This window comes from Ovis canadensis, chromosome 26, assembly GCF_042477335.2.
Source record: "Ovis canadensis isolate MfBH-ARS-UI-01 breed Bighorn chromosome 26, ARS-UI_OviCan_v2, whole genome shotgun sequence".
Taxonomy (NCBI): Eukaryota; Metazoa; Chordata; class Mammalia; order Artiodactyla; family Bovidae; genus Ovis; species Ovis canadensis.
The window spans coordinates 49,501,527-49,524,434 of record NC_091270.1 but is presented as its reverse complement, the minus strand read 5'-3'; the positions used below and the strand labels follow the sequence as shown (position 1 = coordinate 49,524,434).

At 37.6% G+C, this 22,908-nt stretch overlaps 1 protein-coding gene across 2 annotated transcripts in view; it reads right to left on the bottom strand.

The window, feature by feature from the left end:
- The window catches only part of ADAM9 (ADAM metallopeptidase domain 9), a 96,311-nt gene that overhangs the window by 26,886 nt on the left and 46,517 nt on the right, over positions 1–22,908 (bottom strand). For both annotated transcript variants that reach the window (XR_011253455.1, XM_069572992.1), the window contains exons 12-16: positions 19,468–19,639; positions 12,528–12,620; positions 11,109–11,304; positions 7,816–7,921; positions 687–870 (exon numbers count right to left, since the gene is read on the bottom strand). Coding sequence is in view for 1 of the 2 variants with exons in the window: in XM_069572992.1 (XP_069429093.1) it covers positions 687–870; positions 7,816–7,921; positions 11,109–11,304; positions 12,528–12,620; positions 19,468–19,639 (751 nt within the window). In the remaining variant the exon portion in view is untranslated. The remainder of the gene's footprint in view (positions 1–686; positions 871–7,815; positions 7,922–11,108; positions 11,305–12,527; positions 12,621–19,467; positions 19,640–22,908) is intronic.

Genomic DNA, 22,908 nt, shown 5'->3' with positions numbered 1-22,908 from the left:
AGTAACTCAGCAGCTAACTCTTGGCTCACATCTGATCCAAACAGCTGTCGTCAGAGTAGCAGGAAGCGTGGGGAGGACAAGCATTACAACACTTTTAGTACAGTCACATACACACGTACACACGTACACACACACACACACACACTCCTGAAAATACCCTAAATATCCCAGCAAGTAGTACCCTGGCTAATAAACTACAGCACATTGAAAGGGGGGTGGGGGAGGTGCCCAGTATATTACAACATAGAAACAACAGGTTATAATACCTGACTTTAAGGAAGAAATCAGAATAACAGAATTATAGCTTCTTTTCATAGATATAGAAGTTTCTTTAATGAAATTGTGGAAACTACCAAATTAGGTGCAGATAATGAATATTCCAACTCAGTGACCATTATAAAAACTGATCATTTCCATAGTTAAAGAAAGCATTATATGAAACTAACACAACCGTAAATCAACTATATTCCAATAAAAATTTTAAATGAAAAGAAAGCTTTATATGGCTATAAATCATCAGGAGGTATAGCCATTCTTAATTTTATTCTTGGTGGCTTTCTGTTTTTCCAAATCTCCACAATGAGTAGAGATTTCTTTTATAACCAGAAAAGAACCACTCACTTTGTATAATGATTTTATTTTTAATTTTTAAATTTTTTCTTTGTTTTAAAAAACATTTTTATTACCTTTCCAACATCACATCTGGTGCCTTCGTTCACCATGCCAGGATCTGGAACATCGGATCCAAGCTGGAAGTCCACACCCCAGCACTTGGTACCTTTTCCAGGAGTCTGAATGATAGCAGGCACAACTCCGAATACAGGCAATTGTTGTACATTCTCACACTGAAGCTTTCCACACAAAGCATTCCTGGAAAGAAAGAGAAATAAGGCAAACTACAATGCATCTGGTATAGATACAAAAGAAAAATTATATATTTTTGTACAGAGAGTTTATTTCTATTTAACTGAAGGGAATCTCAACAGAGAAAGTGTGTGACAGCAACAGAGATCAAAGTAGCTCTCTTTAAATATGGCAAAGAGAAGAGGTAAGTGCATGTAAAGATGCAAATTCCTAGAGTACCAGGGATGATGATGCCGACACCTAAGAATCCCTCTTCACTATCTGCTTAGGGCTCAAAAAAGTCTAACTAATGTAGTTGCTTTTAAATGTGATATAATTTTATAAATACTTTTACACTGAAAATAACAGAACTATACAGAAATTCAATGGTGTCTTTTTATTGAGTTAAAATAAAGAGAAGCCAGATTTTGTAATGTTAAACAAGCTTGAAGGAACTCAATCGCTCTTCACTTGGCTAACTCTTACTTACTGAAAAACTCAATTCATTAGTTCATTAATTCACTAATTCAGTATTAGAACTCTACAAAGACCTCATTGACTATAATTCCTATTACCAAGGGTGTGTGAGTTAATGTTCTTCCTATATCCCTTCATGATACATTAAGTATCCCTAATATTAACTCTTAAGATGCCGCACTGAAATTTCCTTTTTAATTGCCTGTCTTTTGATCTAAGCACCTATCCTATTAAATCTCCCCTATGACATCACGACCAAGTCATTGTAGGATATGATTTTTCAATTCCTCTAATTCATCACCTCCTAAATATTCTCACACTATCATAACATTCTTTTATTTCCTGAGTTAACATCTTTCTCTCTGTAACTTTTCCTCATTGGTCCCAGATGGTCGACATGAGACCACACAGATAATATCTTTTCTTTCCTCTACATGGCAAACTTTTAGGACAATTGTCATACAGGTCCGAATGACTTACTTCACCAGGGAAATATTCTACAATTATTTCTCATGCAACAAGGAAGCTCCCCTCTTAAGTATGTTCCAGTTTGTCTCACTACCTATCAAGCACAGTGCTCAGAGTGAAACAGGAAACTTCAGTTACAGTCTGATAAAGAACAAGATGAATTGTCATTTACTTCACTGAGATATTATACTTCTATGAAACCGAGGATGACAGTAGTTCTTATGGAAACTACATTATATTACTGATGTCCTTCAATTTATCCTAAGCCAAAACCTCTATTTGCTTTTTGCACATGCTGCTATTAAGCCTGCTCTTCCTTCCATGCTGCACTTAAGAGTTAAGTTCTTCTATCCCAACTTGACATTTATTCTTTTTTTTAATTTATTTATTTATTTATTTGGCTGCACCAGGTCTCAGATGCAGCACTTGGGATCTTTAATTCTGGTATGCAGTATCTAGCTCCCTGACCAAGGATTGAACCCAGGCCCCCTGCATTGAGAGAAGAGAGTCTTAGCCACTGGACCACCAGGGAAGTCCCTATATTCATTCCTACGTCACCATTTACTTACGAGGCAACCTGACTGAAATGCTTAAACTTTCTGAATTTCAGTTTCTTCATCTGAAAAACAAGAGCTAAATAATGATGTCTGTGTCACATGCAAGCATGCATGCTAAGTTGCTTCAGTCGTGCCCAACTCTTTGCAACCCTACGAACTATGTAGCCTGCCAGGCTTCTCAGACCATGAAAGTATCCAGGCAAGAATACTGGAGTAGGTTGCCATGCCCTTCTTCAGGGGATCTTCCCAACCCAGGGATCAAACCCAGGTCTCCTGCACTGGAGGCATATTCTTCACCATCTGAGCCACCAGGGAAGCCCCAATGTCACATAGTTAGTTGAAATTAGTTATGAAAACCTCTAAAACAAAGCATAGAATAAAACAGATCTCGGTTAGCATCTGTTCAGTTCAGTCCAGTTCAGTCACTCAGTCGTGTCCGACTCTTTGCGACCCCATGAATCGTAGCACGCCAGGCCTCCCTGTCCATCACCAACTCCTGGAGTTCACTCAGACTCACGGCCATCAAGTCAATGATGCCATCCAGCCATCTCATCCTCTGTCATCCCCTTCTCCTCCTGCCCCCAATCCCTCCCAGCATCAAAGTCTTTTCCAATGAGTCAACTCTTCGCATGAGGTGGCCAAAGTATTGGAGCTTCAGCTTTAGCATCATTCCTTCCAAAGAAATCCCAGGGCTGATCTCCTTCAGAATGGACTGGTTGGATCTATTGGAACCTACCAAAATTCATTTTTCTATAATGTTCTCAATGTCTCATGTATAGTCTTGGTGACATATTAAAAAGAAAATGGCCGATTCATGTTGAGGTTTAGTAAAAAACAACAAAATTCTGTAAAGCAATTATCCTTCAATAAAAAATAAATTTTTTTTAAAAGAAAAATAAATACTCTTAATATATATTTTTTAATTGATCACAAATCATTAAAAGGATAGTAACTTCAACAGAAAATAGCAAAGATGCAAATATGCAATTCCCAAAATAAAAAATGCAAACAGCCAATAAAGCTAAGAGATGCTTACTGTTATATTCATTTAAATATTGTATCGCAAGCACCAATAGAAAAACTGCTTCAGGCAAATAGTCATATAAGCAAATAAAATATTTATGTGACAAATACTGCCAAAAAACAAAAAAGTCTAAAGTAGAGACTTTGGTAATAATAGAAGATTCAGTTCCTTCAGAAGACATGTAACAATCCTAAATGTGTATGCACCTAATAATATAAGCACCAAAGAACACACTTTAAAACACATACAGGAAGAATACACAGAACTAAAAGAAGTAGACAACTTCATAATCATATCTGGAGATCTGCACATATCCCTCTCAGAAACTGAAGGGGAAACAAATAAATACGCACATACACCCAGAATACAGAAGATTTGAATATGACAATTAATTAACTTGACATGTATGGAACAATATATCCAACAGCAGCAGAATACTCTGCTTTTTAATTGACATGGAACACTGACCAAAACAGACCATATGCTGGACAGTAATTCACATCCCAACCAATCGAAAAGAACTGAAATCATACAAAGTATGTTCTCAATGGAAGTAAACTAGAAACCAAAAACAAACAGAAAACCAGAATATGCCCAAATACTTGGAAATTAGCAATACATTTTTAATAACTCATGAGTCAAAGGAGAAATCACAATGTAACTGAGAAAATATTAAGAAGTGAACAATAAGGAAAACACAATATATCAAATTCAATGAAAAAGAAGCATGCAACTTTTTAACCCAGTCACCCTTCCTTTAACTTTCAAATTGCTACTTTTCTCATTTTGATTTAGCCTAATTATGTTAGTCAAGATGGATCAAACTCCCCAAAGTGCAGGAAAGAGTCTTCCTTGGTTTTTCTTAAACATCATAAAAAAATCTTGAAAGTGCTGTGCTTATGACTGGTTTTGTATCTGACTTCCCCTTTATCTAGAAAATTACCTAGTACAGCATCTATTTTATTCTAAAGCAGCATCATTTTTAAAAGATTGTTCTTGCTAAGACAACATTAAGGCAATAAAGCCTTCCCATGCAATTTAAATATACAAAAAAAATCCCTAGAAAAAGAGTGCTACAACTAGTTTTGAGACTACTCAAGATAGTCATATACTTTCTTATTTTTCTAACTTCTTTCAACCTACTCTGCTTTTTATATCAAGAAAGATATATTGCAAATACTCTATGAAATAGTTTCTATGAATAACTAATTTGTAAAGAATTAGAACAACATAAATTGACTAATTTTTTCTAAAAGCACATGGCAGTAAGCACTTCTATAAGAGGGACATCTGACCCTGTGAAGGAAGTTGAGGAAGTCTTAGTTCAGTTCAGCTCAGTTGCTCAGTCATGTCCGACTCTTTGCAACCCCATGAACCGCAGCATGCCAGGCCTCTCTGTCCATCACCAACTACCAGAGTCCACCGAAAACCATGTCCATTGAGTCGGTGATGCCATCCAACCATCTCATCCTCTGTCATCCCCTTCTCCTGCCCTCAATCTTTCCCAGGATCAGGGTCTTTTCCAACAAGTCAACTCTTCGCATCAGGTGGTCAAAGTATTGGCATTTCAGCTTCAACATCAGTCCTTCCAATGAACACCCAGGACTAATCTCCTTTAGGATGGACTGGTTGGATCTCCTTGCAGTCCAAGGGACTCTCAAGAGTCTACTCCAACACCACAGTTCAAAAGCATCAGTTCTTCGGCGCTCAGCTTTCTTCACAGTCCAACTCTCACATCCATACATGACCACAGGAAAAACCATAGCCTTGACTAGACGGACCTTTGTTGGCAAAGTAATGTCTCTGCTTTTTAATATGTTGTCTAGGTTGGTCATAACTTTCCTTCCAAGGAGTAAACGTCTTTTAATTTCATGGCTGCAATCACCATCTACAGTGATTCTGGAGCCCAGAAAAATAAAGTCAGCCACTGTTTCCACTGTTTCCCCATCTATTTACCATGAAGTGATGGGACCAGATGCCATGGTCTTAGTTCTCTGAATGTTAAGCTTTACTCTAACTTTTTCACTCTCCTCTTTCACATTCATCAAGAGATTCTTTAGTTCTTCTTCACTTTCTGCCATAAGAGTGTGTCATCTGCATATCTGAGGTTATTGATATTTCTCCCGGCAATCTTGATTCCAGCTTGTGCTTCATCCAGCCCAGTGTTTCTCATGATATACTCTGCATATAAGTTAAATAAGCAGGGTGACAATATATAGCCTTAACATACTCCTTTTCCTATTTGGAACCAGTCTGTTGTTCCATGTCCAGTTCTAACTGTTGCTTCCTGACCTGCATACAGGTTTCTCAAGAGGCAGGTCAGGTGGTCTGGTATTCCCATCTCTTTCAGAATTTCCCACAGTTTATTGTGATCCACACAGTCAAAGGCTTTGGCATAGTCAATAAAGCAGAAATAGATGTTTTTCTGGAACTCTCTTGCTTTTCCGATGATCCAGCAGATGTTGGCAATTTCTAAATTGCCAACGTCCTCTGCCTTTCTAAATCCAGCTTGAATATCTGGAAGTTCAAAGTTCACGTATTGCTGAAGCCTGGCTTGGAGAATTTTAAGCATTACTTTACTAGTGTGTGAGATGAGTACAATTGTGCAGTAGTTTGAGCATTCTTTGGCATTGCCTTTCTTTGGGATTGGAATGAAAACTGATCTTTTCCAGTCCTGCGGCCACTGCTGAGTTTTCCAAATTTGCTGCCATATTGAGTGCAGCACTTTGACAGCATCATCTTTCAGGATTTGAAAAAGCTCAACTGGAATTCCATCACCTCCACTAGCTTTGTTGGTAGTGGTGCTTCCTAAGGCCCACTTGACTTCACATTCCAAGATGTCTGGCTCTAGGTGAGTGATCACATCATCATGAATATGCGTCGTGAAGATCTTTTTTGTACAATTCTTCTGTGCATTCTTGCTACCTCCTCTTAATATTTTCTGCTTCTATTAGGTCCATACCATTTCTGTCCTTATTGAGCCCATCTTTGCATGAAATGTTCCCTTCGTATCTCTAATTTTCTTGAAGAGATCTCTAGTCTTTCCCACTCTATTCTTTGCCTCTATTTCTTTACACTGATCGCTGAGGAAGGCTTTCTTATCTCTCCTTGCTATTCTTCTATCTTAAAGGAGTTAGTTAAAATGAGACCTGGCAGACACAGAAGAGCAAACTATGCAGAAGGCACAGCACATGCCCAGGCCCTGTTGCAAAGGGCCAGATCAGCAGAGTGGGAGTATTTCTCAACATTTAATGGCTCAGTAGAGAAAGATGAGTCTACAAATAAATACATTAAAGAAGCATCGAGAAACAGAAAAAAATACTAGAAGAGCATTCCACACAAAAGCCAAAGAAAGGGGCTTCTTCAAGGAGAAAATGGTCAACATAGATGAATGCTACTGAAAGGGCCAGAAGCTTGAAGACCTAAAGATACTCTGTTAGATTTAGGAACAAGGAAGTCATGGTTGTTATTTCTTCTTCATCAGCATTGTTTTACCTCAGTGGCTTCGCTATTAACTAACAGAGTAGGAGGTGAAGTGGGTAGAAGAGAAGCACAGCATTATGTATTTAATTTTTTTGGCTTTTTATAACCACTTTTAGAATAAAAATATGAATATTACAAAAAACAAAATAATTGATAGAGAATGTTAACACTGCAACAGATATAATACAACCTAGTGAGTTTCCAGCTCATTCACTAGAGCCCCATGGCTTCATGGTCAAAGCCTCTGGGTAAACTTCAGCTGTTAGGAATTTCCTGCCCTCACATCCACCAGAAGAGCTCCATTCAGAATGATTTATATGTTTACATACCTACACATATCTATCTGTGTATTTGGAAAGCACAGTATTATAGACTAATTCCAATTTTATAAAATTAACGTTAGTGTGTGTGTGTACAGTGCACAGGATCAAAATAAAGGAAGACGTACATACACTGAAATTAGTGGACATACATAGAAAGAGAGGTCATGATAACTTTTCTCTTGTTTATAACTCTGCAATATTATTTTTCACAATGCGCAAATGTTATAGAAACAAAAAAGTTTTCTAATTAATCACTTTAAAATTATGTAGAGCCAGAAGAAAATTATGAAGTTCTGAGTTAATTCTGCAAATACCTTTATATATGGGTTTAGCAGCATAATCTTTCAACAAAAGGGAAAAGAAGAATGTTTATTTGAGGTTCTTACTATAGAACAAGGATAAACAAAAGTGACATTATAAAAAACATTACATTTTAGACAGGTAATGTCAAAAGCTATGAATTATTTTACCATTCATATTCAGTCTCTCTGAAGCCATGTTTTACAAAATTGTAAGTCTGAAAAGTTACATATTTAAGGAGGAGAAAACAGTCACAAGGAGCTATAAAACTTCCTACAGATGACTGATATCACATTCTTTCATGTGCTTTTTCTTATTTTTTTTTTTTGCCTCCACTTACCCAATGGCACACTTCTTGTATTCATTGCCAGAGAAACCACAATTGCCAAATCTGTCTCCTTTGGAATTCACATCAATGAAACATTCCTTCGGGGCAGCCTTGGCTTCTGTAACATCAAAAATAAAAAAAATTTTTTTTTATACCTGAAACTAACAAAACATTGTAAATCAACTATACTCCAATAAAATTTTTAAAATTTTTTTAATGTTTTTAAGACTTGGCAATTTAATTCAGAAATAAAAGCATTTGCCGCAACAGTCCATATGCCTGGATGAACTGCCTCAACAACTATGAAAAGATTTCAGAACCTACAGGTGAAACATTTTGCTCCACATTTATAATTAACAACAAAATGTAAAGATAAAGGCTGGTTGGTACTTTCATGTTAGCATGGACTCGAACACTCAAGTCCTCAAAGAAGTGTCATTAAAGAAGATGAAATTATACATAAGTCAAAAACCATGCACAGTATGGCAGCACTTTCAGTCTACTTATTCTCACTGTTCTCACAGCTCCACTGCACCCCTGGTTAGATCAGGCTGGGGAGGGTTGATGAAAACACTGCCAGCTATTATTTTTTCACACAGGGATCAAACCTGCATTTCTTGCATCGGCAAGTGGATTCTTTACCACTGAGCTACCAGGGCAGCCCAATTTACCATATATGGAAGCTTAATTTAGGTATTAATTACACTGACAAACAGCCATGACACTGTCAAAGTATCAATCCATTCTTGTTTTCTTGTATTTTATATATGTATCCTTTGATGCTCAACTTTGCCGCTTATATATATTCCTAAAAATATTTTACTTGGAAATATTTTGCAGCCAAAATGGCAGTACTTTCCAAATAATGATGGAAATTCATGTGTCTATCTTACACACCTGGTACAATATTGTTCAGCTTAAAAGAAAATGGACATGCAGTGAAAGAAGATGGAATAAAAAAGAGGCAGAGGATGAAGTAATCTGAAAATGGATGCAGAATACTTGCCCAGGATAAATGTCACATGGCAATAACCCTAGCAAAACACACATGCTCACATTTATATAAGAAAATGCAGCTAAGTTAACAACAACCCCCCATCTGTAATTATTTATTTTGGTCTGCAATAACCTGCTCATCAGGGCTTCCCCTGTGACTCAGCAGTAAAGAATTCACCTGCAATTCAGAAGATGCAGAGACACGGGCTCGATCCATGGGTTGAGAAGATTCCCTGGAGGAGGAAATGGCAACCCACCCCAGTATTCTTGCCTAGAGAATCCCATGGACAGAGGAGCCCGCTGGACTACCGTCCATGGGGTTGCAAAAGAGTTGGACACAACTGAGTGACTAAACAGCAACAAAACTGCCCATTAGTGCAAAATATTGGTTTGGCCAAAAAGTTTGTTCAGGTTTCTCCGTAACAGAGAAGAACCAATTAACTTTTTGGACAAACCACTATATCAGAGGGCTTCCCTGGTGTTCAGATGGTAAAGAATCTGCCTGCAATGCAGGAGACCTGGGTTTGATCCCTGAGTTGGGAAGGTCCCCTGGAGGAGGGCATGGCAACCCACTCCAGTATTCTTGCCTGGAAAATTCCATGGACAGAGGATCCTGGCAGGCTACAGTCTTTAGGGGCACAAAGAGTTGGACACAACTGAGCAGGTCTCTCCTGAGAGGGTCTCTCCTCAGACCCTATCTGGTCAAAGTTCCCATGATCCCCTCCTTGGATTTAATTTGCTAGAGCAGCTCACAGAACTTAGAGAAACTTTTAGTCACTAGATTACTGGTTTATTATCAAAGAATATATCAATAATTCAGGAACAGACAGATGGAAGAGATGCACAGGGCAAAGTATGGAGAAAGGGGCTTAGAGGTTCCAGGCTCTCTTCCTGCCTCTCCACAAGTTTACTAAGTCCCAAGTTCTCCAAACTGTCCTTTCTGGTTTTTACAGAAGCTTCATTATATGGGCAGACTGATTAAACCACTGGCCACTGGAGAGTAACTCCATCTCCAGTCCCTCTCCCCTACCCAGAGGTAAGGGGACTTAACTTCCAACCACTAACCACAGGGTTTGTTCTCTGGCAACCAGCCTATCCTTAGGTTACCAAGGGATTTGCCAAAAAGTCACCTGATTGACGTAGCAAAAGACACTTTCAAGGCTCTTATCATTTGGGAAATTCCAAAGCTTTTAGCAGTTCCTGCCAGGAACTGAACAAAGACCAATTTTTTAATTTGTTATAAATCACAAGATTACAAGAGTCAACACAGCTCTACCTAAAATTATAATTAATCCATATTAAGAAAATGGAGAACGAAAAATGAACATGAGTAGATAAGAGTTAACAAGTGCTGGGAGAAGAGAAGGGAAGAAATTTAATCCTTATCCTCCATAGTGAAAAATTAACATTTAATACCTAGAATGGAAAAATAAAAAAAGCAGCATGACCAAGAAATTATCTAAAGCCCTAGAGCCAGTAACAAAGTAATTAACTAGAAGGGAGGAAGAAAAGGTTAAAGTGGTGGCCTTCAGGGATGAGCTATTAAGTGGGAGTACTTTGATGAGTGCGTGCTCAGTCGTGCAGCCCCATGGTCTGTAGCCTGCCAGGCTCTTCTGTACATGGAATTTTCCAGGAGAGACCGGAGTGGGTTGCCATTCCTACTCCAGGGGATCTTCCAGACCCAGAGATTGAACCCTCATCTCTTGCATCTCCTACACTTTTCAGGTGGGTTCTTTTACCACAGCACCACCTGGGAAGCCTGGAAGTACATTTTACTTTTTCACAAAACCTTGATGAATAATTTGATTCTATAATCTAGTGTATGTGTAACTTTGATTAAAAAAAAATTTTTTTAACACACAAAATAAAAAGATATATATATACTACCAGGAAAAGAATGGATTCCGAGTATATAACACAATGCTCTGTGGTCTAAATACAGCAATACAGACAGAATGCAAAAACTTTTTGAGTGAACAATGAAAACAGAAGACCCATGTGTATATCCCCATACTATTTACATGAGTTTATTAAAGCTAAAATACAATACTGTGCATGTATATATACATATAATGTTAATATACAGGACAGGGCGGTGAGAAAGTAAAAGCAAAAATCACCAAATGAACTTGGATGCATCAAATTCATGACCTTGACTGCCTATGGAGAAGGAAAGATGGAGATGTGATAGGAGACAGGAAAATGAACTTCAATTTTAGCAATAATGTTCAATTTTCATTTTTAACAAAAACTAAAACAAAAAATATATAAATAAAAGCAAAGCAATCAATATAAAAAAAATATCTTACTTGAGCCAAAGATGACTTGACACTGAGCATCATAATATTGGCACATGCCATTGTAACAATAGGCTTTGTTATTCTGGCAAGGATACCCATTCTGAATAAAAACATCTGGCTGACAGAACTGAGAAGAACCATTGCAATACTCCGGAACATCACATTCGTTGGTTTTTCCTCGGCACAAAGTGCCTCCTGGACGGAACTAGGATAACAGGATTGAAATTGAACAGGAATATCAGGAAAATTCCCACAAATTAACCAAATCTGAAACCACAGTATTTATATCTATAAGAAGGTTTAACAAAAACAGAAGATTAAATAACCCAATAGAACAGTGAACAAAAGCCAGTAACAGGCAATTTATAAAAGTCATGAAATATGGAAAATGAAAAAAGCAGAGCATCTTAGATGACCAAAAGAAATGCAAATTAAACGAAGATAAAAAGCACTTTACACCTATCAAACTAACCTGGATTATAACACTGGGTAACAACAAATGTTAATAAGTGAAGTCAAAATGTTAGTCGCTGAATTGTGTCTACCTCTTTGTAACCCCATGGACTGCAGCCCACCAGGCTCCTCTGTCCATGGGATTCTCCAGGCAAGAATACTGGAGAGGGTTGCCATTTCCTTCTCCAGGGGATCTTCCCAACTTCAGGATCGAACCTGGGTCTCCTACATTGCAAGCAGACTCTTTACCGTCTGAGCCACCAAGGAAGACATGTTAGTAAGAGAAAACAAGAATAATGATTATATGGTATAATCAGTACTGTACACTGCACAGTTATCAGTGCATTGATTACACTGGCAAATACAGACTGGCACATCTGTAGACAGTATAGAAACGTGTATCAAAATGTTCACATGCATACTCCAGCAATTCTACTTATAAGCAAAAATTGGAAGCAACCTAAATGTCCATCATTAGTTGACCAGATAAAGAAATTATGATACAGCCATATAAAGGAACACTAACTATATAAACCTATAGAACTAAATGAATGGAAGAAAATCAATAGTATATTACTGAAAAAAGGACATAGTAAAAATATGTATACCCATGTTTATCCACTTACACACACACACACATATTCATATTTACATAGGAAAAAGTGACTAAATTAATAAATTATCAACAATGGCTAAATGAAGGGGGTAAAATGATAGTCTTTCAGTGTCAACTTTCTGTTATTGAATTTCTAATGAAAAACATAGGTCACTCATAAATCAGGAAAAAAAATCTCTTTAGACTATTTGCCATAAAAGAAGATGATATAAAACTGCAAGTAAGTATCATAAAATTTTCCATCTATTCATGTAATAAAAATAGTGCTCTCTTACAAATCAGAGAAACCCAATTTTGATACAGGCACATTTTTCCTTTTCCTATTTTTTTTTTCCCCCAAATAGGGAGGAATTCCCTACCCGACAGTCCTGACAACAGGCACCATATGCACATTCAGCAAATGATTTAAGTTTACAGGTCTTTCCTTCACAGCAAGGGTCCGATTCACATTCCTGAGAAGAGAAAATGACTGTCAATAAAGAAAGAAATTATTGCCATCAAGGCTCGTTAACAAAATTCTTCCTTTCAACCTATGCTTCTTTCTAACCTGGCTGTAAGAGGTACTCCCTGGAGACAGTCACTTACTATCCTTCTGAATTTACCAGAGACTCTTCCGCTATTATCTAGGTCTCAACATATTTCAAAGGACTGAGAGTATGTGTCTTAGTCTGCTGGGATTACCAGAACAAGATACCATAGACTAAATGGCTTAAACAAAAGAAATATATTATGTCACGGCTCTGGAGGCTAGAGACCCAAGATCAAAGTCCTAGCCAATTCAGTTTCTGGCACAGACTCTCATCCTGGCTTGCAGACAGATGCCTCCTCGCTGTGTGCTCATATGGCCTTTCTTCAGAGCATGTGTCAAGAGACAAGAGCAAGCAAGCTCTTTCTCATAAGAACATTAATCCTATCAGATCAAGACCCACCCTTATGACCTCATTTAATCTTAACTACTTTCCTGGAGGTCCCTTCTCCAAATACAGATATACTTGGGGGTTAGGGTTTCAACACATGAATTTGGGGAAAACAAACATTCAGTCTATAACAGTAGTTTAATGATCACAAGAAATTGTGAAAGTCGTTCAGTCGTGTCTAACTCTTTGTGACCCCATGGACTATATGGGCCATGGAATTCTCCAGATTAGAATACTGGAGTGGGTAGCCCGTTCCTTCTCCAATTTCCACAGGAAATTAAGCATCCATAAATGCACTTCTCTTCATGCTCAGGGTCTGACTTCTCTGCAGGGTAGGTTTTTACCCATGCGGACATTATACTGCTTGACTTCTCTCACCCTACTTAGGGCCACCATGGCTCTCCATTCCTACCCTCCAACCTCTCACCCAGACACAGCTACTCTCCTGTGTTGAAACTAATGTCTTGAGGTCTGAATTGTTTGTGAAAGGAAGGAGAAAGGAGGAGGAGGACAAGGAGACAAGAAGGAGGTAGGGGAAATAAGCTTTAATTATTGACGTTTATTTATTTTCCTATGTTACAGAATTCTAGGATGATGGTTTTTTTTTTCCTTTCAGAACCATAAATCTGCTGTTCTATTGTATTCTGGCCCCAAAATCAGCCACTATTGATCTATTTGTTTCAGATTTTCTTCTGACTTCTTGCCTTATTTTCTGTTTATCTCAGCACCTTGATTATAATGTACCCACAATCATTCTTTGTAATGATTCTGATTTGGCTTTACTTAGTGTTTTGGAATTGTAATTCAATGTTTTCTGTTAAATATGGGAAATTTTCAGCCATTACTTCTTTGAATACTTTTCTTTCCTTCTTCCTCTCCTCTTGAGATTCCACTTATAATTCCATTAAGCTAGCTGATATTGTTTACATGTCCCTGATATTCTGTTCATTTTTTTTTCTTTTCTCTTTTTCCTTTAGATGTGGATTATTTCTTTTGTTCTACTTTATGTTCATTGACTCTTTTTCTGCCATCTTACTCTGCTGTTAATTATATCCATGAATCTCACTTATTAAACTTTTTGGTAAGTTCTATAATTTCCATTTGGTTCTCTATTATACATTTCTCTGATGAGATTCATCTCTTTACTCATGAAAACCATATTTTCCTTTAATTCTCTGATGATAAAGAATAGAATATAATTCATGGAAGCTTTATTCATAATAGCAAAATACTAGAAAGAAGCTAGATGTCTTTTAAAGGATGAATAGTTTAACAAACTTCAGATAGGCCCTTTGTGCTAGTGGAAATACCAGCCTAAACATTATTCCAAATCTCTGAAGTAACATTCACACAATGGACTGTTACTCCCCAATAAAAAGTAATGAAACAACAATATAGACTGACCTCAAAAGCATTATGCTTAGTGAGAAGAGTTGTATGTTGTATGATTCCATTATTACTGCAGTGACAAACATTACTGAAATGGCAAAACCATAGATGGAAGCCAGGGGCAGGGATAAGGGCCAGAGTCAGGGTGGATGTGATTACAGTGAGGTAGCAGGAGAGAGTCCTTTTGTGTTGATGGAATAGTTCTGTATTTTAATTGAGGTGGTGGTTACATAAGTCTCTATATGGCAGGCTGCTGCTGCTAAGTCGCTTCAGTGGTGTCTGACTCTGTGCGACCCCATAGATGGTAGCCCACCAGACTCCCCCATCCCTGGGATTCTCCAGGCAAGAACACTGGAGTGGGTTGCCATTTCCTTCTCCTATGTGTGAAAGTGAAAAGTGAAAGTGAAGTCACTCAGTCGTGTCCAACTCCTAGCGACCCCATGGACCACAGCCCACCAGGCTCCTCCATCCATGGGATTTTCCAGGCAAGAGGACTGGCTCTATCACTACACAATTTGTCATCCTTTGTGGGAAAGTGGGTGAAAAATACATAGGACTTGTCAGACTGTTTTTGCAACATTCTGTCAGTTTGGAATTATTTCATAATAAAAATCTGAAAATTTGGAAAATTATCTAAAACCATGCACCATACAAAGAAAATCAGTCAAAATAGATCATAAACCTAAATAAGTACATAACCTAAAATGATAAAGCTTCCAGGATAAAACATTTGCAATCTTGGATTAGGCAAAGATTTCTTAGATACAACACCAAAAGCACAACCCATTAGGCACAAACTGGCTTCATCAAAATATAAAACTTCTACTCATCAAAAGATACTGTTAAAGTACTTAAAAGAAAAGAATGGGAGAATATACTTGCAAATCATATATCTGATTAAGTATTTGTTATCTAGAATGTAAGAAGTACTCTCAAAATTCAATAATGAGAAAACAACCCAATTTTTAAAGGCAGGAAGGAGTTTATAAGAGACATGTCATCAAAAAAGAGATAGAGATGGCAAATAAGCACATGAAAACATGTTCAACATCACTAGTCATCAGGGAAAAGGAAATTAAAACCTCAATAAGGCACCACTTCACATCTAACAGAAAAGCCAAAATTGAAAAGACTGACCATATGAGGTGGAAGAAATGACTTAAAAAGAACCAGAACTCAGGTAAACTGATTGCAAGAATGTGAAATGGGAAAACCACTCTGGAAAACAGTTTGAAAGTTCCTTGGAAAGTCAAATACACACCCACCATATGTCCCAGTCATTTCACTCCAAGGTATTTACCCAAGAGAAGTGAAAACATAAATCCCATATAAAGACTTGACCGTGAATGTTCACAGCAGCTTTTGGTGTGGAAACAACCCAAATACCTATCAACAGATGGATAAACAGTAGGTAGTATCTCCATACTACTCAATGATGAGCAACAATAAAAAGGAATGAACCACTGACACAGTAGCATTCAACTAGCATGAATCTCAAAATAACTATGCTGAGTGAATGAACCTAGATAAAAAAGAATCATTCCACTTACATGAAATTCTAGGAAACGCACACTAATGACAGCAATATCAGTAGTACAATGATAGCAGATGAGTGATGGCATAAGGAGGACTGGGAAATAATAAGGGGTGCCAAGCGTCACAAAGAACTTTCTGAGATGATATGTGCATTATCTTGATTGTGGTGACAGTTTCGCATATGAAAACAGGTATCAAAGCTTAACTTGTATGCTTTAGTACTTTTAGTTGAGACTTCCCAGGCAGTCCAGTGGTTAAGACTCTGTTCCCACTGCAGGGCGTATGGGTTTGATCCCTGGTTAAGAAACAAAGAGTCCACATGCCATGCAGTGTGGCAAAAAGAGAAAGAAAAACTTTTACAAATGTAAAAATTAGAACAAATAAAATAATAAAAATAAATAAAAATAACAGCAATAATAAATGTTTTAAGGGAGACTTTCCTGGAGGTCCAGTGGTTAAGACTTTCAACACAGGTAGCATGGGTTCCATCCCTGGTCAGGAAACTGAGATTCCACATGCCATGCAGTATGACAAGAAAATCAAAATAAAGATAAAAAATGATAATAATAATTTTTAAAAAGAACTTCTGTGTTTTAAACAGGTGCAGTTCATTGTTGACAAGTGTTCATAATTGCCTGTTTCTTACTCTTGCTTTGTCTTGACCAAACTTTAGTGAGGCTTCTTTCTTTCCTGTAGACCCTCAAACTCTACTTGTCTGCACAAAAATAGATACTTGGGGATACTTGCCCCCCCCCCAAGTACTTGAGGGCAAGTATCCCCACCCCTTACCAGCTTCTCCTGGAAATCACCAGACCACAGGACAACTTCCTATGAGAACTCACTGGCCATTTGCCCCTGCTTATCCACCTTCCCCGTAAAAGATTCTGCTTATCTACATTTGCCCCAGCTTTACCCTATAAAAGAAAACTCTTTTTGTTTGATTTTGAGATGCTTCCAGATTTCTGAGATCAGCATATTCCTGTTGTTAACAGTCTTTCTTCTGAATAAAGCCTTTTCTTATCTAAGCCCAAATCTGGGGTGTTTTTTTTTTACCTTGTATTCAATTATACTTCAGTAAAGTTGTTAATTTTTTTTCAAAAATACTATGTAAGGCAGACAGATGGCTTCATAAAAGAAAAGAGAATCAGGAAACAGACTATGTATACAGGAATTTTGTTTATGGTGAAAGCACCATTTTAAATGGTTTTGTAGCTCACTCTCCACATGACACCCCCCCACCAATTATAGAGCTTATATAAAAAATTAAATTACAAAAATGCTAGGAAAAAATAATAGAACATAGAGGGGCTATATGATGAAAATCTTGAAATAGGAGTAAAATGTGTACCTTGATCAGTTACAAAATTATGGGGGGGAGGGCGGGGCACACTAAATGCCATGACATTCTTTTGACAAAAGTACAAACTGACACACCCTTCTTCCAGGAAACTTGATAGTCTCTAATAAAATAAAAAACACATGCTTTTCAATTCAATAATTCTACCTTTATATAATTATCTTAAACTTCTGTGTGTGTGTATATATATATATATGAACATACACACACATACACAGGGGATATACAAGGATATACTGTTCACTACAAAAAAAAAATACTAACTACAGTGAGTGACTGTCTTTAATAAGAGTATGGTAAAATAAATCATAATATATTCCTTATACTGAAATATTAGTCAACAGATCAAAGGATTATGTCCAAATAACAATGACATGGAAAAAAATCTCCAGGATATATTAATAGAAAAAAATTATATATAACATACTAAGTCAGACTTTATTTATGTAAAAAAAATAAAATCCTAAAACAAACCCAACTATGATACAAATATACATACTGTACATAAGACTATAAACACAGAATAAAATCTATAGAGAAACACACTAAACTTATAAGAATAATTACCACAGCAGAAGGAAGTTAAAAAAATATATGGAAGAAATAAAAGCATGAAGGGAATTTTGCTTGTGCTTACTATTTGAAATTTCAATACCAAGAAAAATAACTGTGATATTTGAAGGGGAAGAGGTACTTTTTTCTAGAGTAATTTGTAGTACAAAAGTTCAAGAAGCAAATACAGACTATTTCAGTTAGTTTGATAATGAAGTAAACAGGAGAAATCAAAACATATAAAATAATTAAGGAGAATGCCTGGAAAGAAGAGCTTAGTCATCCTAACAGTGTAACATTAATTTAGAGATTAAACATAACCTCGTTAGCCTTTATTTTCCTCACTTGAAAATGAGAGTATAAAGAAATAATGAATCTCCAAAGGTTACTGAGAGGATTGTACCATGTAAAACAGTAAGGAGAGGTTGCTAACATGCAGGAATAGTGCAATGACGGCCCACCACAATTTCATCATAAAATACATACTGCCTGGGAATTCCTTGGCAGTCTAGAGGTTAGGACCCTGTGCTTTTACTACCAAGGGCCCAGGTTTGATTCCTGGTCAGGGAACTAAGATCCTGCATGCCATGCAGCATGGCCCCAAAATAAAACAGAACACACAAAGAAAAACATACTGCCTTTCTAGAATGTGAAGTTTTCTGGCAAAAGCCAGGCACTGTGTGATCAGGCAAGGAAAAAGAAATTCCACTTATGGAAAAAATTGAGAATATAGTAAAGTTTACATACAACTGAACCAACTCCTTTAAATTTAAATTTTTTAATTTTTTAAATGTAATTAAAAATTGTTTTCCTCCTAAGCCTTGTCTAGGTGGTGTTAAGCAGGCCATTTTGACAGGAAAATGGTTGAGATGCAGAATGCTAATAATAAAGATGGGTCCAGACTTAAGGCTCTAGGTGTGGTTAACAGGTATGAGAAAGCCAGACAGCAGCAGGTGAACTGAAGGTTAATTAACAGAGGGAGAATGCTAACTTGAGTAGCAAGAACTCTGTTAACCAAGAATTCTGCAGAATGGGTCGGCTTCAATTTATTATTGAAATGAGGTCAACTAAATAACTGTTTCTGACAGTGACAGAATAGTGAACACTTACAAGTAAAGAGCCAAGTGAAAAACTGAGCTGTTTTTTAAAATAAATAAATGACTCATTAACCATAACAGAAATGGCAGAAGGTAGCAAAAATAGAAAAATAAACACGGTACTTTCCTGGACACCAGAACAGATGACACCATTGGTTATGTTCTAGGAAGGAAGGGATAATCAACCCCCAGGAACACAGTCCCACAAGCAAAATACCAATCTTCATTTTGCCACTAAATTTTACTTTACCTCTTATACTCAGTTCAGTTCAGTCGCTCAGTCATGTCTGACTCTTTACGACCCTATGAATCACAGCACGCCAGGCCTCCCTGTCCATCACCAACTCCTGGAGTTTATCCAAACTATGCTAGAGTCACGCAAAGTGAGCTATTTTATTTTTTGCAAATCCCAAGGTAACTCTGCAAAGTGAACATCACATGTTAAACTGACCTTTGGCGTCCCACAGTCACATTCTTCCCCGGGATCCACCAACCTATTACCACAGGAAGGAGCACTGTAGGCTTCATCACGCTTTGGAATATTGAGAAGGCAGTTTCCACCTTTATTTAAAGTTAACTTCTCAAAGTCATCTGCACTGCAAGAACTGAAGTTTTTGGAACCTCTGTAATAAACACAAAGAAAAAGATCTTAAGTCATAGCAATTAAACACTTTGAAAATCTTAAGTCATGTCTTCAACCAACAGGAAGTGAATATTTAAAATGGCAGAGGGGGGCTTCCCTGGTGGCTCTGTGGTAAAGAATCTGCCTGCCGATGCACCGGACACAGGTTCGATCCCTGATCTGAGAAGATCCCACATACTATGGAGCAACTAAGCCTGTGTACCACAACCACTGAGCCTGTGCTCTAGTACCAGGAGGCCGAAACTGCCGAGCCCATGTGCCAGAACTAATGAGGCCCGCAGGCCTTAAAGCTCATGCTCCACAACAAGAGAAGCCACCTCAATGAGAAGAGTATGCACTGGAACTAGAGAGTAGGCCCTGCTCACTACAACCAGAGAAAAGCCCCCACAACAACAAAGACCCAGCACAGCCAAAAATAAACAAATAAATAAAAATTATAAAAAAGAAAGAAACTGACTACTTGCAAAAATAGAAGTAAATAAAATGGCAGATGGAATTCCCTGAAAGTCCAGCGTTTAGGACTTAACCCTTTCACTTAACACTTTCACTGTTGAGTGCTCAGTTTCAATCCCTGGTGAGGGAACTAAGATCCTGCAAGCTATGTAGTGTGACCAAAATAAATAAATAAAATGGCAGAAGATACAGAAAATACAAAATCATAAATCTCATCAGCAGAAGAGACCTCAAAAATTGTTGTTGTTGTTCAGTCACTAAGTCGTGTCCAGCTCTATTTGACCCCATGAACTGCAGCACTCCAGGCTTCCCTGTCCTTCACTATCTCCCAGAGTTTGCTCAAAAATTATCTAGTTCTATCTAGAATTCAGTTTATCTTCTACAGTAAAAGTTCCTTCAAAATTGTAAAGCGAGTTCTGTTTCCCCACCCTCTTGTCACTCCACTGAATGACATTCCTGTGCACCCCTTGTAACACCAGGAGCTATGTGGCAACAAGGTGAGCACCCAGTGAGGAGGCACACACTGTCACAGAGAAGCAGCAGGCGCTGGCGTAGAATGTCAGCCACAGTTTGAGGTTTAATTGCCTCTGATGGTAATTCCTAAGAATTGTAGTTAATACTCTGAAGGCTAGACAGGCTTCTAGAAATGGTCCAATTTGAACTATATATTTATTTTGTTGCTGTTTAGTTACTAAGTTGTGTCTTACTCTTTTGCAAGCCCATGGACTCTAGCCCACCAGAATCCTCTGTCCATGGACTTTCCAGGCAAGAATACTGGAGTGGCTTGTCATTTCCTCCTCCAGGGTATCTTCCCGACCCAGGGACTGAACCTGCATCTCCTGCATTGTTTGCAGGCAGATTCTTTCCACCGAGCCACCAGGGAAGCCCCATGTGATATTTATATAAATACGATTTTGATATGTTTCTATGTGTTGCTGGAGTTCTTTTAGTTATTGTTTTATTCAATAACAGTATTTTCAGATAGTCCCATTGGCTATTTTCACTTTGAACACTAGTGGGAAACACACTCATCTATAACAAGAACCTTTGAGAAATCCAAGTCATATTAAAAGTTTATCAGAGGCATTTGGTGCCCTAAAAGAATCTCCTTTTCATTGGTTTGAGCAACGGTGCCAAAAGCAGCTGTGGGGAAGAGAACCGTGTTACATGGTAACGACTGAGAAGGCATTCTATTGATTCCATGTCTTCTGTACATCCAGGGAATCAAAGAAACAGGTCCTTTCTTGGGAGACCTTGTCCTCTTGGAAAACTCTTCCCTTGCTAACCAGACCAGAGCCTCCCAGGAAGTATTCAGTCCTGCCTCTTGGCTCTTAGGACTGGAAAGCAGTCACACAGTAAGTAAAGATCTAGCACAAGATTTCCCACAATAATGAAAACACTTGTTTTCCATATTCTTCTTTTTCTTGCTACTCTGCTTAAGAACATTGTCAGGAGGAGGAGTCCTTTTGAACAATATCTGTTCCTTCAACAAATATTTGTGGAACATCTATTATGTACAAGACACTCTTCTTTGTGCAAGGGAGAAAACAGTAAACAAAGCAGACCAAAAATAAAATCCCCACCCCTGTGAAGGTGACATTCTACTGAGTGAGACAGACTATAAACACAATGGATAAATAAATTCAATAATACATTAGAAGATATATGCCGCCGGGGGAAAAGGTGAGGAGGTAAAGGGGGTGACCTTTGTTGGGGGCAGAGTGATCAGAGTAGAGTTTTTCAAAGAGCTGTCAGGACAAGTGCTTCAAACAGTGGGACAACTGAATGAAAACTGGCTTTGGGGGTGAAGAACATTAGAGGGAGAAGAAATAGCAAGTGCAAAAGCCCTAAGGGAGAAGTCTGCCTGCTATGCTCAAGGATCAAATAAGGAAGCCAGTAGAATTGGTGTGGACTAAGGCAGTGAGGGTACAATCAGAAAGGTGGGACGAGGCCATTGCATGAATCTGACATTTTACAATGAGTGAAATAAGGCAGGGGAGTGACACAATGAAAAGCATGAAACAGGAAACACATGATCTGATTTATGTCTTAATAAGATCACTAGGTTGGCTATACTAGGCAGGAAAACCTCACAGAAGGCAACAACTAGAAAGAAGGCATTATTACTAATTGACACAGAAAAGATGGGGGCGGAGCAGGTTTTAGAAGCAACAAGATTTTGAGTCTAATGGATGTCAAGTGGAAATGTCAAACTAAAGCATAAGAAAATTATCTGATAAACAAGCAAGACTTCAATTTAAACAGTCATTTTTTTATTTCTTATTTTTATTTCCTATTATTGTTCTTTATATGGTTAATACAAGTGCCTGCAACAACGTATATTCTTACGTTCTTCAATAATGTAAGAATATATTAATTAGCTAATAGTCACAGACGTGTATATTTCCTACACTTGAGTCCCTAATTTTAATCTACAGAGTGCACCACTTCTAAACAGATTATTCTTGAAATAAACTTGTTATTCAGTCCTTGGGACACATTTTCTCATAGAAACAATGTTTTATTTGTGTGATTCTAAAGCAATCTACGAAAGAATCTGTTTCATATACAAGGAAGTTGACTATAGTACTGAGAAGGATCACAAAATCTTCACCACTTCTTATGCAGTTTAGTAAATCAAGATAACAACAAACATCTCCATGTTGGCCTTCATAAACACTTTGGATAATAAAACAAAGATATTCTTTTCCCTAGTCATCCTTGGCCATCACCAACAGTAATAAGAAGCATGAGCTTCCTCTTTTCTTGGCTTGAATACCAATTAAAGCATTCCTA